General features: G+C 35.0%; 1 protein-coding gene across 3 annotated transcripts in view; it reads left to right on the forward strand.

The window, feature by feature from the left end:
* Positions 1 to 8,567: 8,567 nt before the first annotated feature.
* Positions 8,568 to 17,263, forward strand: part of fbln1 (fibulin 1) — a 46,970-nt gene continuing 38,274 nt past the window's right edge. For all 3 annotated transcript variants that reach the window (XM_051884318.1, XM_051884319.1, XM_051884320.1), the window contains exons 1-3: positions 8,568 to 8,736; positions 13,079 to 13,190; positions 15,465 to 15,597. In XM_051884318.1, the coding sequence (XP_051740278.1) occupies positions 8,682 to 8,736; positions 13,079 to 13,190; positions 15,465 to 15,597 (300 nt within the window). In that variant the 5' untranslated portion in view covers positions 8,568 to 8,681. The remainder of the gene's footprint in view (positions 8,737 to 13,078; positions 13,191 to 15,464; positions 15,598 to 17,263) is intronic.

Here is a 17,263-nt window from a genome sequence, read left to right on the forward strand (position 1 = left end):
TAATTTTAATGTTTTAAATAATTGTATTTAAATTATACTATATATACACAAACACAATTTTAGTTAAATTATTGTAAAAATACAATCTTTTTTAAATATTATTTTAAAAATACATTTTAAATAAATATTTCAAATAATTATTTTAAATAAATACATTTTTTTAAAAATTGTAAATAAATAAATTTATGTATTTAAATAAGTAGGCTACATAAATACATTTTAAATAAATAATAAAATATTTTTATTTCAATAAATAAATTTTATTTTAAATAAATAATTACTTGAATAATTACAAAATAAATATATAAATACATTTTAAATAAATATTTATTGTTTACATAAATGTTTAATAAATATTTTAAAATAAACAAACAAACATTTAAATAATTATTTAAAATAATGCATTTTTTTTAAATAAATGTTTAAGGAAATAATTTTAATAATTTATGTATTTAAATAAATAAAATATATTTAAATAACATTTTTTTTTTTTTAAATTTAGTATATTTTTAAATAAACTCATTTTATTTTAAATAAATAAAAATATTTTATTTACAAATTAACTGCTCTGATTTTTTATCAATAAACTTTAGAAAAATGACAGCCGGTTCATGATGGCATAGAGATAACCTATTAAATTACTTTGAATGTTAAATACGTTTTTGAAACTATGACTAAGATTCATAAGGTTATGTAGTATATAAATTAAGATTTAGTTTAATATATATATTGTTGGTTCTACTCTAATTTAGTGATTTTGAAATCAATTAAATTAAAGCCACATTGTAATAATATATTCACATCATAAGAGACGTTGTTTTGTCTGTATGAATTTATTCATTTCTGAGTTTTGTCTCGAATCAGACCGCAGTCAGCTGATCTCAGAACAGATTATAGTTTGATGACTTGGTCAGATAGTTTATCTAAGACAAGCGGGAGAAAAAATCCACAAGAGTCACTTACTGACTTCAGATCATCCGGTCAAAGCCTGTAAAGCAGATCCATGTGGACCTCCGGAAGATTACCCACAATTCTCTGGAGCGGCAGTCGGTAGTGCAGAACTAGAGATGGAAACAATAGAGACTATCATCAGTAACCAGAAGTGTACAGGCCAATCCAAACAGCTTCATAACACTCTTCCTCTGGGATTGTGACTTTCTTTGTAAACAAACAGCAGGCCAAGAAAGATGTAGAGCAAGAGTATAATAACATAATAACACAAAGCAGCGAGTTATGGATAACAAAAGACTCATAAACAGCAGATCTAGAAGGACGTAAACTTGAGTCGTGCTGAACGCTCTTTGTTGTTTTCTGCAGTCGATCAACTGCTCTGTTCTCATGAAAACGAACGGCTGTGCTTCAGTGGATCTGTTTCTGATGGTTTAGTGAGTGAAATTTGTAATCTGTGTCATGCCAAATCAGTTAACGATGGAAAAAATTAACAAAAATGTAACAGTTTAACTAAAAAGGTGAAGAAGAGCTATTCCAAAAATGAAATGTTTCCACCAAATGACAGATTTCTGTATTTCTTACATTAAGCAGTAATATAAATGTGTAATATGTCAGATATTACAAAGATTTTATTTACACTCTTATTATTTTGACTAAATATTGTGTAAAGTAAGTGTTCATTTAAACAAATCAATTTTAACATTTTGATATTAATTTTTTTTTTTTTAATTTTACTATGGAATATATATATATATATATATATATATATATATATATATATACAATTTTAATGAAAGTATTGTAAAAAATATAAATTAAATTGTATATACAGTTATTTATATATTTATATAGGATTTTTATGTGTATATATATATATATATACACACACACACACTTACTGATTTAATACTGATTTAACACTTACAATAATTTAATTTTAGTTAAATTATTGTAAAAATACAAGTATTTAAATGTAATATACAATGACGTGTGTGTGTGTGTGTGTGTGTGTGTGTGTATATATATATATATAGTTTTATTTAAAATACAATTATATACAGTTTTATTTTAATATTTTGTAATATATATGTTATAAAATTTTAATTAAATTATTGTAAATATACAATTATTTAAATTTTATATACATTTTTTTTAATTAAATTATTGTAAAAATACAATTATTTAAATTTTATATACAATTACTTGTATATAGTTATATATAGTTTTGTTTTAATATTTTACAATAATATGACTATATATATATATATATATATATATATATAGTCATATTATTTAAATTACAATTATATAAAATACAATCATTTAAATTTTATATACAATTATATATTGTATATATAAAACTATATATATATATAGTTTTGTTTTAATATTTCACACACACACACACAATTTTAATTAAATTACTGTAAAAATATTATTTCAATTTTATATACAATTTAACTAAATTATTGTAAAAAATACAATTATTTAAATTTTATATAAAATAATTTAACTAAATTATTGTAAAAATACAATTACTTAAATTTTATATACAATTTTTTAACTAAATTATTGTAAAAAAATACAATTATTTAAATTTTATATAAAACATTAACTAAATTATAGTAAAAATACAATTATTTAAATTTTATATACAATTTTTTAACTAAATTATTGTAAAAAAATACAATTATTTAAATTTTATATAAAAAAAATTTAACTAAATTATTGTAAAAATACAATTATTTAAATTTTATATACAATTTTTTAACTAAATTATTGTAAAAATACAATTATTTAAATTTTATATACAATTACTTGTATATATATTTATATATAGTTTTGTTTTATATTTTACAATATTTTTAATATATATATACACACACACACACACACACACACACAATAATTAAGGACATGCATGAATGAATGCATGAATAAAACAATACATACATTCATACAGTATATAGAAAACTATGCATCACCACTGTTGTTTCCAGGTAAGGTTATCATCATTGACCAATAATAAATATCAAACATAAAGCTAGTTGACCACTATTATAGACATTACTGTAATTATGAAATAAGCTGTTACTCAACATCAGCCTGACAAAATAATCTGTGTTAAAAGAGCAGATTGTCTCGGCTCTGGTTCCTCGGGCTCTTTGAAAGCCGTCTGAGGGGGTCTGAGGGGGTCTGCTGTGATTGCGGCCCACCGCTGTGTGACACAGATAAGGCAGGACGGACCCATTCTGAGTTCAAAAGAGTGTTGGAGCCCCCTGCGAGATTACCGTCATTTAAAGATGACCGCTGCCAGGGTAATTTCCTTCTGCTGGTCCTCGTTAAACCCTTCAGAGACGGAGGAATAGAGATAGCAGAGCGCTGGGAGCCGGCCGAAACTGAGCTTCAGAGTTTGTGCTCAGCAGACCTGGAGTCTGGGATCCATTATAGAGGCCCTTATGAGGTCATGTTTATTCATACAAACACACACTGACATTTACCCTCATTATAATACAGTACATCATCCTGCAGTCTGGATTCAGTGCTTGAGATTTTCACCTGGCAGATAATAAAGACCGCACAGACGCACACTGACGGAGGGACTCGATCCAGATCTACAGGACACTTTTTACAGTGAACGACCACCTAGCAACCACCCAAAACAGCCTAGCAACCACCTAGAACACAGTGGTCGAGCATGATGATTATGGGTTTCATTCTGAGGAAACACACATAATGATACATTTATACCTTGAATGCATTTCTTGAAGTCGTTTTGGATTATGTAAATACATGAAATAAAGAACAACTTGGCAACGTCCCACAATACACTGCAGCAGCATCATGACGGTGAGATTTACACGCGCAGACGGCAGCATGATGATGTGTGTGTGTGTGTGTGATTTAGTGAGTGTGTGCGTGTGAGAGAGAGTGTGCGTGAGTGAGTGTGATTTATTGAGTGCGTGCGTGGGTGCATGAGTGTGTGTGTGTGTGTGTGCGTGAGTGAGTGTGTTTGAATGAGTGTGTGTGTGTGTGCATGAGTGTGTGTGTGTGAGTGAGTGTGTTTGAATGAGTGTGTGTGTGTGTGAGTGTGTTTGAATGAGTGTGTGTGTGTGTGCATGAGTGTGTGTGTGTGTGAGTGAGTGTGCGTGAGTGAGTGTGATTTAGTGAGTGCGTGCGTGGGTGCATGAGTGTGTGTGTGTGTGTGTGCGTGAGTGAGTGTGTTTGAATGAGTGTGTGAGTGTGTGTGCATGAGTGTGTTTGAATGAGTGTGTGTGTGTGTGCATGAGTGTGTGTGTGTGTGAGTGAGTGTGTTTGAATGAGTGTGTGTGTGTGTGCGTGAGTGTGTTTGAATGAGTGTGTGTGTGTGTGCATGAGTGTGTGTGTGTGTGAGTGAGTGTGTTTGAATGAGTGTGTGTGTGTGTGCGTGAGTGTGTTTGAATGAGTGTGTGTGTGTGTGTGCATGAGTGTGTTTGAATGAGTGTGTGTGTGTGCGTGAGTGAGTGTGCATGAGTGTGTTTGAATGAGTGTGTGTGTGTGTGCATGAGTGTGTGTGTGTGTGAGTGAGTGTGTTTGAATGAGCGTGTGTGTGCGTGAGTGAGTGAGTGTGTTTGAATGAGTGTGTGTGTGTGTGTGCATGAGTGTGTGTGTGTGAGTGAGTGTGTTTGAATGAGTGTGTGTGTGTGTGAGTGTGTTTGAATGAGTGTGTGTGTGTGTGAGTGGTAGTTTGAGTGAGTGTGTGTGTGTGTGTGTGTTTGTGTTTGTGAGTGTGTGCATGAATTTGTGTGTATGTTTGTGTGACTGTGTGTGTGCATGAGTGTGTGTGTGATTTAGTGAGTGCGTGTGTGTGCGCATGAATGTGTGTGTTTGAGTGTGTGTGCGTGAGTGAGTGCGAGCGGGAGTTTGAGTGAGTGTGTGTGTGTGCGTGAGTGAGTGTGTTTGAATGAGAGTGTGTGTGTGTGTGTGTGTGTGTGTGTGTGTGTGAGTGGGAGTTTGAGTGAGTGAATGTGTGTGTGTGTGTGTGTGTGTGTGTGAGTGAGTGAGTGCATGCGTGAATGTGTGTGTGTGTGTGTGTGTGTGTGTGCGTGTGTGTATGTTTGAGTGTGTGTGTGAGAGTGCGTGTGAGTGTGCGTGAGTGAATGTTTGAGTGAGTGAGTGTGTGTGTGTGTGTGTGTGTGTGTGAGAGAGTGTGCATGAGTGAGTGATTTAGTGAGTGTGTGTTTGAGAATGTGTGTGCACACTCTCACTCATGCACACTCAAAATTCACTCACACACAATCACACGCACTCTCACACACACTCAAAAATTCACTCACACACACACTCACTCACACGCACTCTCACACACACACTCAAAAATTCACTCACACACACTCACACGCACTCTCACACACGCACTCTCACACACACACTCACACACACACACACTCACACGCACGCACTCACGTTTTTTTTGTGAATTGTGGGGACATTCCATAGGCGTAATGGTTTTTATACTTATACACTCACTCACACACACACACACACACTCAAACACACTCACTCATGCACACACACGCACTCACTGAATCTCACACAGACACTCACCCGTGTGTGTGTTTATGTGAGTGTGTGCATGAGAGTGTGTGCGTGAATGTGTGTGTATATTTGTGTGAGTAAGTGTGCGTGTGTGTGTGCGTGCACATGTGTGCATGAGTGAGAGTGTGAGTGTGTGTGTGAGTGTGTGTTTCTCCAGCTGGAATCATGTGGCTTTGATTATGGTCTGCTCTGCCCAGAGGGAGCGACTGATTGAAACTCCAGACTCTGGCAGAGCACTGTTTATTATATCGTCTGGCAATTATTTCACTCATGATCGCTAATTTCAGGAAATTAGATTTGTGTGAGGGAGAGACAAAAAGAGACACATGTGTGTCCGAATGTATAATGCATATGTGCTCATCCAATCAGACTTTACAACTCTCCATGTTATAACTTGCATGAGTGTTCACTTTTTCAGCAGAATTGGTTTCAAAAGTATTTTTTGCATTCATTTTTCTTGTATTGATGGCAAAAGTAAGAATTTCTGAACATTACAAACTTTAAGCATTAAAAAGTCTATTAAAATTTCAACATCATTTATGAGACTTTTATGGATCTCTCTTTAGAAATATTAGTTCTTCTCCAGGAATTAAACAATTATACGAAAGAAAATTTAAATTTTTACTTCCGGAATACTGAGTTGAAATAGTCTTCATGCCGCTTCATGCCTCATAAACGGTTCGGGTTCCCATCTAGAAAGCGTCTCTCCATGTCTGTGAATCTTTCTTGGGCCATTTGGTGAGATGAAACCAGAGGTTTACCGCGGAGGCGTCTGGAAAGAGCAAATAAAAGCAATCAGTCAGAGTTCTGTCAGCCTGATTTATTGCTCAACAGCCTCTACGAGTGAATGAACGCTCCAAAACATTGGCTGTGTGGATTAGTATCATTCTTGAGATTTCAGAGAGTACGATTTCTAACCAAGAGTTTGTAGAAATATTTCATATGTCTGCAGAGTATATGATATTGATCCTCTCCAGATGGTGAAACCAAACCCTCAGCAATCATCATTCAAACCCTGTTGAGATGTTATGATAGACATGTAATTAAACTTTAATCACTCTCTTTAATCAAACTAACCGCCATCGAAGATTATGACATATCTGAAAACCTAATTAATCTGTAATGTGTAAATCATATTAACAGTTATCAAATCAGGAACTATTAAAAAAGAGCACCTGTTTTAGTCCGTTTTTAAATATCAGAAATGCATATAAAATCATAAATGGTTTACTATCCATATTAATTTTTAATTAAATATCAGTTTAATTAAAAACAAAATACCATTGGTTTTATGCATGAAAGGGTTAAGCAGGCTCTTATTGAGTGACATGATAATTATTTCCATGGTTTTCATAGTTTTCACAAAACAAAAGTCAAAAATAAAAAAATTGCAATGTTATTCAAACAGAAATGTATAAATCAGTGCTATATATATATATATATATACACACACACACACACTCACACATATACATGCGACCCGTGTTGGCAAAATGAGTCGCAATGAGCAAATTTTAAAAAATTAGTTATTATTTTCACATTCTCTATTAAAAAACCTTCAAAATGATGTGATTTGTTTTGATTCAGACAAAAAAAAATGGATCAAACTTTTATGTTAGATGCGATTAATCGCGATTAATCATTTTGACAGCACTAGTATGAAACCCTCACTTTTATTAATTAGGTGTAACTATAGCAACTGCATATGAACGCTAAAATTACTTAGCAACCACCTAGCAATGCCTCGGCAACCACCCACAACATTCTTGTGTCTAGTATTAATGTTCATAATAATCAAATGATCTCGTTTAAACAGTAAGAAGCTTCAGAATTTCAATATATGATTTAATTAAGATGGAATTTTAGTTTAAACTATAGTTACCACGGCAAATCTTTGCAATCAATGCGCAACACCATTTATGCTCAACACCAAAAATGCTAGAAAACAACACGTTAGCAAGCAACGCGCTAAACAACACAGCAACGCCATGGCAACGGCCCACAACAACACCCTAGTATCTTGGAAGCCCGTTTTTGTGAGTATAAGGCCCGCCCACACCAATCACGATAACTATAAAGATAACGATAAAGATATAGTTCTAAAAATCGTTTAACATATAAAAGAATAGCACTGTCCACACCACAGCTATAACGATAACAATATAGAGGAACGATATAGTTGGGATCACTTTCAGAACGATTTTTTTTTCCAGCTGTTGAGCGATAAAACACTGACAGCCAATCAGAATCCATTCTAATTTAAGGCCTCGCGCATTTAAAATGGCGGCGGCTAAGTTAATCGCCGAGGTCCAGAAAAAGCCACCACAGTTTAACAAGTCAAACCCCCTTATCAAGGATGCTTTAAAGAAAATGGATATATGGAAAAAAATCGGTCATACCCTCGGAATAAATGGCGAGAAGTAACGACGAGATCATTATGCCAGGCTAGCAAACAGCGTAACATAAAATTACCTCAGGTATCCAGCGCTAGTTTCGACAACATTGTCTTTGCAGTGCAGTGAAAAAGACTAGGCGTTGTTTTTATTCCACTATATTGATTTCTTCAGCTAAATTCACTGTTAGATTAGATAAATTACACTAGCTATTCACTCGAAACATAGGATGCTGAGGACATCTGCTGGTTAAAGCCGTGTAAACAGCAAAAACATGTTGTACACACTTTAAAACCGCAGCTCGTGAGCTTAGCATAAACAGTCCGTTATCGTTCGTTTGTGTGGACGCAAATATAGTTGTATTTATCTTTATAGTTATCGTCCCTGGGCCTTAAACTGCTGTAAAATAATTGTAAACTAATATGGGATCTACTACGGTGTAAAAGGTTATATTGAATCTTTAATTATCTAATCAAAATGGCATTTGGCTTAAACCGAGCTTAGTGAGACTCTCTATGAACTCGATCTGGACATTTATCTTTCTAGATGAATCTGTTAAAAGTTCGTACCCAATGCCAAGGAACCAAAAACGCGCGCTTGTGATTGCGCATGAGTGGTCGGTCCTGCCCCCCGAACGCGCAGCGGACACGCGCCCATTAAAGCCCTGACAATCAGTCTCAACGCGACTGTCTCACTGTTTCTCCTCTCAGAGACTTTTAAAAGTCCTCTCACCTCAGAAGCGTCGCGAGCGTTTGGATAATGGATCTCTGTGTGATTGTGCTGTTGTGTTTATGCGGGCTGCTGCAGGGGCAAGGTGAGTTTACCTCACAATTCACATCTCTGCTGCTGTTAAAAGGCGTTTATTCGGAGTGAAACACGGTGTTATGACATCTCACTTCTGCTCTGTGAGCGCGTACTCGCGTAATGTCTGCCTGTGTCTGTGATGAAACAGGCTTCATAAATGTTGGTTGCTGTAGTATACAATTTGCTTAAACGTTTCTAGAATGGAAAATAGGATTTAAAAAATAACAGTATAGTCTAAAATAGTATAGTACATACAGTCACGTGGTACATTAAACAAAAAAGTGCCGTAATAAGTATTATTCTCTAGTTATTACACTGTATTCATGTAATCGAATCAGTGTTGACATAATTAATACACCTTTCAACATCAAATGAGTCACTTGCTGATCTCTTAATTAAAGGGTTGTGCTCCCAAAACTATCATTTACCTCAGCTCAAGTGCTTTATTCTGAACAGATACTGATGAGGTAGTATGAATATTCAGATTAGGGGGCGGGGTCTGGGTTGCAGAAACCAATGAGGTTTTGCTTGCCACTCTGAATCTAAAGTATGGAGCAGTGCAGAGAAAGTCATGGCATTTGAATGAGGAAAGATGCTCTTTGCAGCCAGATGAAGGTTAACCGGGTAATCCTATCCTTACCAGGACTGGTATAGTGTCTTGAAGACTGTATCTGAACCTTTACTCAGTTCTCAAGATCCTTCAAGGTCTTCACACGTTCATGTCATTCAAACGGTCACCACACAGATGTTTTGTGGGTGCAGGTCATAATTCAGAGCGACAAACTGTTTGTTTGAACAGCGGCGAACTAGTTTACTTAGTATCATGTGGGTGGTGTTTTCATAGCTTGTGTCACATACTAGTGCTGCTCTTAGCTCACTTTAAGAGTATTTTATCTTGGTTTTATTGGGCTTTAAAAAGTTTCTCTTACAGAAACAACTGGATTTTTCAGTATCTACTGTACCGTATGGCTATAATAAGCCATCTGCACATTTCTTTTTTAATAAAATTATTAATATTATTCATTTGGATGACTTGTTTAATTTACTTTATGTAAATTTTATCATTTAAAATTGAATAAAATTTGATTTACTTAAATAAAGCACATTTATGTAAATAAATAAATGCATATAAATGAGGAAATTTGAAACTCTTCAAAATTACTTAAAGTAAAATATGCAATGGAATGCAATAAAATAAAGAAATGAAAATTGAGTCTCACAACAACTCTACAAATTTACTTGAAGTAAAAAAATTACTTAAAATAAAGTAAAATATGCAATGAAATGCAATAAAATAAAATATAATAGAGAAAATTACTTAAATCATAGTAAAAAAAAACTTAAAATAAAGTAAAATATGAAATAAAAAAAATGTTTAATTCTTCTCTACTAAATAATAAAATAAAGTATGTACTTTACATCACAACTATAACAAACCGACTGCAAATTTCTTTAATTAAATTAATAAGATTCTTCTTCTGGATAACTGGTTTATTTTATGCAAATTTTATAATTTAAAATTAAATAAAACGTTATTTATTTATTTTAATAAAGCACATTTATTTAAATAAATTAATAGTTATGTAAATAAATTAATATTTATATTTATTCACGTCAAAAAATTATTTATTTATTGCGATTAATCACATCTAAATATTTTGTAAATATATTATATATATATATATAAAATTAAATTAAGCTTTATTTATTTTAATAAAGCACATTTATTTAAATAAATTAATTAATCATTATGTAAATAAATTAATATTTGTATTTATTCATGCAAATACATTTATTTATTTATTTATTGCAATTAATCGCATCTAACATTAAAGTTTGTAAACATATATATATATATATAAAACTTATTTTAATAAAGCACATTTATTGAAATGAATGAATTAATAGTTATGTAAATAAATTAATGTTTTTATTTATTCATGTAAATAAATTAATATTTTTATTTATTTATTTGTTTGTTTGTTTGTTTATTAAATTAAAAACTGTGGTTTATTGTTGTCAAATAAATAAAAATGTGTGCATTCACGTGGAGAAATTACTGCTTATAAACCCCATTTGGCGTTTCGATCACTGTGCAAACCTGAAGTAGAAAGTCCAAAAGACCCATCCGCCAAAAATATTTTGCGTTTTGGCAGATGATGGAAACCACAGGGAAATTAATGATCTGTTTGATCCAATTGAGTCCACTTGCGTCAGCTGATGGTTGTTTGGAAATGTTTTTGGACTAGTTTTTATGGCCTTTAATCTTTGGGAGAGACTCAGACGTGTTTAACGGAGTTGACTAGCTGCCCTTCAACAAATTACTTCATCCGCCAGACGCTAAACATTATTCAGCATGAGTGGAAAATGGCTTGTGGGAAAAAACAAACAAGGGAGATACAATCCAGACAGCTTTGAGCGGCATATCAAGAGAAGATACTGATTGTGCAAACGGCATCAAGGAAACTGAATAGAACAATGATGATTAAAAACAAATAAATCAATGAATAAACAAACAGAGATTGAAAGTAGTCATAAAGTCTGGGCACACACTTGTGTTGTTTTTCAGTACAAATATCTAAACATTCTTAAATCAAGATACATATGACGACTTGTTTTCTGAAAACAAGAACAAATATCTGCACCATCAGGGCAGTGTAGAACTTAAAAGTGGGCGGGGCATGAGCTAAGCTCATGAATATTAATTTTGTGATGCCCTGATTTGCTGAAAGACAGACCTTGGTAGGTAGGAGAACAGAATAGAATAGAATAGAATAGAATAGAATAGAATAGAATAGAAATGTGTGCAAACAACGTGTCTCATCCAGGCATGTCTTATCTCCTCCCTAATTATACAAAATCCTCTGAAACTGAGAAGAAGTGAAGGGCCGCAGGCAGGACCAGGTCTCCTGCCGAGCGTCCAGGAAGAGTCTTTATTCTTAGCCGCAGGGTTTGGGGCAGTAACATTTTTAAGGGTGTTTTCCATGTGCTGTCCATCGCTAATTGGACAAAGGTCATGCCACCATCTGATCTGAACAGTTCAGAGTGTCTACGCGGTCCTTAAATGTCAGTTTCCTTACAAAGAAACTCAACATTCAATCATAGGGAAGTAAAACAGCAATTGAGGTTTCTTTAATATCGCAGATTGACAGGAGAGCAAATGGAGACTTTCTGTGGAAATCTCCTGAGAAAAAGTTCCCATGATTTCAACAATCTGCCAACAATTTACCAACATACCAAAGTCTCCAATCAAAAGATTTTTAAATATATTTATTCATTTTTTTTATAGCTCTTAATTGTACAACTAATTATAAGAAGATTTTATAGAACATATTATTATGATTATAAATATCTTGTGTTAAGACCAAATAATCTGAGACATTATTTATATAATTTAATATATGTATTTATTTTTATAGCTGTTAATTATAAAATTAAACAGTATAAGATATTCTTATATATATATATATATATACATATATGTGGATGCAAAGGGGCGGAAAATTTCCAGAAACTTTCCAAAAGTCCCGGAAAGTTTATGATTATAAATACTATGCTGTAATTTTAATAAAATATGACATTTTAGATTCTCTTTTATAATTTTGTGACTAATATGCATGAGAAATCAGCTAAATAACATATTTTTAAAAAATATATTAATTTAATATAAATAGGGATGCAAAGGGGTAAGTAAATTTCAAGAAACTTTCCAAAATTTCCCAAAAGTTTCCAAAAATCCTAGAAAGTTTCCGAAAATTCTGGAAAATTTCCAGAAATTTACCAGAAAGTTTCCAGTCCTTTGCATCCCTTAATATAAATATATTTAAAATAATGCAAAACACAGTTTTTTTTATGGCTAGTAAGAAATGAAATATTTATATGGCCAGTAAATGTTCTCAATTTAACCACCATTTTGCAATGAGCACATTTTTGGACTCTGTTCTCTTATTCTTTCTCCTCTCACACCATTTGCCAGCCATAGTGACATATCTAGCACTCATGATCTGACCACAAACCAAAGACTGTGGCAGAGATGAGCTGGTAAGAAAGCTGATTCAGCATTAATTCAGCAGGGCAAGTCATGGCAAACCTGGTTTAATAGTGCAATCTAGTCAGACAGAGCCAGAAATGTGGAATAGCTGCTCTGACAGCTGATTAACAACATAAAATGCTTCAAATTTGTCGTAAGATGTAACAAAACTCTCAGTTCTCAGTTACAGGCCTTTAACTTAAAGCCTGTGCAAACCTCTAATCTAATCTGTGTGTGTGTGTGTGTGTGTGTGTGTGTGTTTGTGAATCGTCTGGTTTAGATTTGTTGTGTGTAATGTCTTTCCTGTTTTTTACTTTTCTAGAGACCACAGATCCCATCTCTCTGGACGACTGTTGTAAGGATGGCAAGGACCGAGGCCAGGAGTCTCAGGACTGCACGAGTCTGCCGCTCATCTCCGAATCCACCACCTGCAGGTTTCTTCCAGAACTTCACCATTTCCACAGCAAATGCGTTAAACAGAAATAAATCACTTTGTTCAGTTTAACACCTAACGTCTAAACGCCACGCGACAAAAGCAAATCGAACCCATTATAAACAGTGATGCTGTTTATGCTGGATGCAGCGCAAACAGATAAAGTGCAATAAAATAAACACTTAAATGTGTATTTTGGACGTTTTCTTTCCACTAGTCTAAAAGAAGAAATGTTCAAAAGTCCAAAATCTCAAAATGCATGAAAAAGAAATGGTAGTGTCTCGCCTTAATAATACATTTTATTTTTGGAGTTCGGGATAAGTAGCATAGTTTACCGCAATATTGTTTCCTGGCAGACTGATAAAAACATGTGCATGCATCCAATCAGATTGGAGCATGCAATTATGGGTTAAAAGAGGCCATATTATGCCCTTTTACAGTCTACTGGCTCTACTAGAACAGATTTTCCTGCTTGAATGTTGATTATTTTCCTCATATTCTCCATTGTTGCAGCTCCATAACCGCCAGTTTCAACACACTACTAACTAACTAACTAACTCAACCAGGCCCCGCCCCTTACCATAACCGCCAGTTTCAACACACTACTGACTCAACCAGGCCCCGCCCCTTACCATAACCGCGAGTTTCAACAAACTAATAACTCAACCAGGCCCAGCCCCTTACAATAACCGCAAGTTAAAACACACTACTAACTAACTCAACCAGGACCAGCCCCCTTACCATCAGGCCCGCCCCTTACCATAACCGCCAGTTTCAACACACTACTGACTCAACCAGGCCCCGCCCCTTACCATAACCGCGAGTTTCAACAAACTAATAACTCAACCAGGCCCTGCTCCTTACCATAACCGCCAGTTTCAACACACTACTAACTAACTCAACCAGGACCAGCCCCTTACCATAACCGCCAGTTTCAACACACTACTGACTCAACCAGGCCCCGCCCCTTACCATAACCACCAGTTTTAACTCACTACTAACTAACTCAACCAGGCCAGCCGCTTTATTCTGCGTATGAATTATTAGGAATATTGTGACGTGTTTGTTCCCGGAAGAAAACTCAAGACTACAATGGAGGCGTTTCAGGGAGTTCAGAAACAGTGACACTGATTTAGAGAATAACTCCCGCTGGAAGGACTTTGCAGACCTTTTTCATGCTCAAACAGCAACATTACACACTAAAGAGAGTTGAACATGTAAAAAAGTAGAATAAGTCTTCTTTAAAATATGCATCAGATGTCCGTGCATAGCATCGCATTAGTAGTGCAGAATCAATGCATCATTGGTAGAAGTGGCCACAGTGGCTTTAACTGTAATGATAAGATCAGCGCACAATCTCAGTGCCAGTCAAAGCTGATCGTGTTCCTCCATCAAGCCCTCAGGCATCAGATGTGCTTGTCTTGGCCTTCAAAGTGATCCGGAGTTTGTTTAAATGAGAACGTGCAAGAAAAAAGTGGTGATGTTTGGATATTTTTGGTAGGTGGGCTTGCAAAATTGGGAATATTTCCAAATCCAGGAAATTCCACTGAGGTGAAACTCTAGTCAGATGGAGAAGAGAGAAAGCGACCCAAATAACAGGAAATCTGCAGATTATTTCAGACACCGAAAAGGGGAAAAACAAGTCCAGAAAAGTGAAAGGAGAAATTGCAGATGACTTCTCCCTTAAAAGGCTCTTCGGAGAGGAGACGCACGGTGAGCTTTCCTGCGAGGGTGATTGTGAAAGAGGGTGAAGCAAGAGCGAAAGAGACAAACAGCCATCGTCTTACGGTAAAAACTCGGCTCCATGCGTCACGCTGCTGCGGTCCAGCCTGGATCAGAACCAAACAATGACGTCCTGCAGTCAAATAAGCGGTCGATCTCTCTCTAACATCTGTCCTGTGGTTTAAAGTGGTCAGGAAGCATTATAAGTGAATTAAAAGGATCTGAACACAGTGCAAAAATGTTTTTACTCAGTCTTGTTTCCAGTACAAATATCTAAACATTCTTAAATCAAGATACATTTACAGGAGATGCTAATTTTTTTCTTTGCAATGCAGTCTTTCCTTAGAAATCAAAAGTTCCTTAGAAATATCCTTTAGTCTGTTTATTCACAACTAGTCCACCGGAAAGCCCGGAGGTTACTGGTCTTGCTCCATGACACAATGAACACATTGTGCTCAATGCCTATAATCTGTTGATCACCAGCCCAGATCTTAAAGCACTGAGCCGAGATGTCCTGAGCTTCAGTAAGTGTGTGTGTGTGTTTGTTTTGTAGGATAGCTCAGGAACAGTGTTGTGCTACGGTTCTTGATGACAACATTTGCACCAGCGGCATCAATATGGCAAAGGACCAAGGAAGTTGTGACGGCCTCTTGTCCAGCAGCACATGTGAAACGAAGACGGCCAAGGTGTGTTTGAGTGTGATTTTCTCAGCGCAGCATGATTTTTTTTTTTAATGTTGTTATGCAATACCATAAACACACACACACACACACATATTTATACAACAGTTCTTTCTGGTTCTCCAATCTGATTGGCTGAGAGCCATGCGATATTCCCCCAGTATCAGCACTGGAACCGTTTCACAGTTTGTATCGCTTCGCTTGAGGCAATTGTCATGGCGGTCGACCAAATTCCCTATATTTAAAAAAATACTATGTTGTTGTGTCACGAAATGTAGTTTTAAGGGGTTTTTATGCAAGAATGTACTTACAGACCTCAAATATTTGACTTATATATAAACATAGCGACTATTTTACAATTTGTTTAGACGTTTTTGCAGATGCGAGCTCCAGGCCGTTCAGTGCTCGAGTTCCCACAGAGAACAGCTTCATCTCGGCCAGTCCTTCGGGAATTTGCTGCTGGCTCTTACGTAGATAGTGGTTAAATGAGATATAATTGATTTGGGGTATAGCAAACGGGCAATCTTTGGTCTTTTTAATCTATTACTTGTTCTAGAGCAAAATTATTTGGGTTAAGGGGAAAATATTTAGGCCATATTTAACTTAAATCCTGTACTAGAGCGCTGCTTTTGTACGTTTGACTGAATTGTTTGCTTGTGTTTATTTCATATTGTCTTTTATAATGGCTATTGTTGTTAATTTAAATATTGTTGTTCAATAAATATTATTTTATATAAAAAATATGCCGTATTTGGTATTGAGAAAGGGTCCATCGATTGTGACATGGACTTCAGTGAAAGTTACATTATTACGCCATTAGATGGCGGCAAAGGCTGTCTTTATAACAGAGTCAGAACAAGGAAGTGGTTTTAGCGCTGTAATGGGAAATCCCCTTAACTTTTAAAAGGACAAAGATATCGCTCTGCGGTCATTCAAACTGATTTTTTATAATGGATATAATATTATGGACATCGACCTGAAGAATGAATGCTATATCAGATGTAATACACTCGTTTAGTCAATCTCTCTCTCATAAAACCATAATACTCTACATAATACAATAAGCTTCAATGAAGTGACTCAACGTTCCTTCATTACTAGTTCTAAAGTCACATTTTAAAATTAGTAATGGAGGCTTGGGCTCAACTGTTAAACTGTCAACTTGAGATTTGAATCTGTGGCGGAAGGAAGTAATTCCTCAAAAAACGGGCTTTTAAAGACACTTCGTTGTTGCTTCTTATTTATTTACACACTCGTGCCGTCAAACTGTTGTATAAACGCAATATCACACTCATAGGCTTGCGATATGGCTGCAATATGGCCGAATCACAGCCGTGCTGATATACAGCCGTGTGATATTGCTCATATATATATATATATATATTTATACAACAGTTCTTTCTGGTTCTTGAATCTGATTGGCTGAGAGCCGTGCAATATTCCCCCAGTATCAGCACTGGAACTGTTTAACCGTTTGTATCACTCCGCTTGAGGCGACTGTCATGGTGGTCGACCAAATCCACTATATTTAAAAAAAAAAAATACTATGTTGTTGTGTCACGAAATATAGTTTTAAGAGTTTTTTTAGCTGAGAATGTACTTATTTAGACCTCGAATATGCGACTCATTTATAAACATTTTGACGCTTTCACAGATGCGAGCTCCAGGCCGT

This window comes from Ctenopharyngodon idella, chromosome 24 (genome assembly GCF_019924925.1).
Source record: "Ctenopharyngodon idella isolate HZGC_01 chromosome 24, HZGC01, whole genome shotgun sequence".
In the NCBI taxonomy this organism is placed as follows: domain Eukaryota; kingdom Metazoa; phylum Chordata; class Actinopteri; order Cypriniformes; family Xenocyprididae; genus Ctenopharyngodon; species Ctenopharyngodon idella.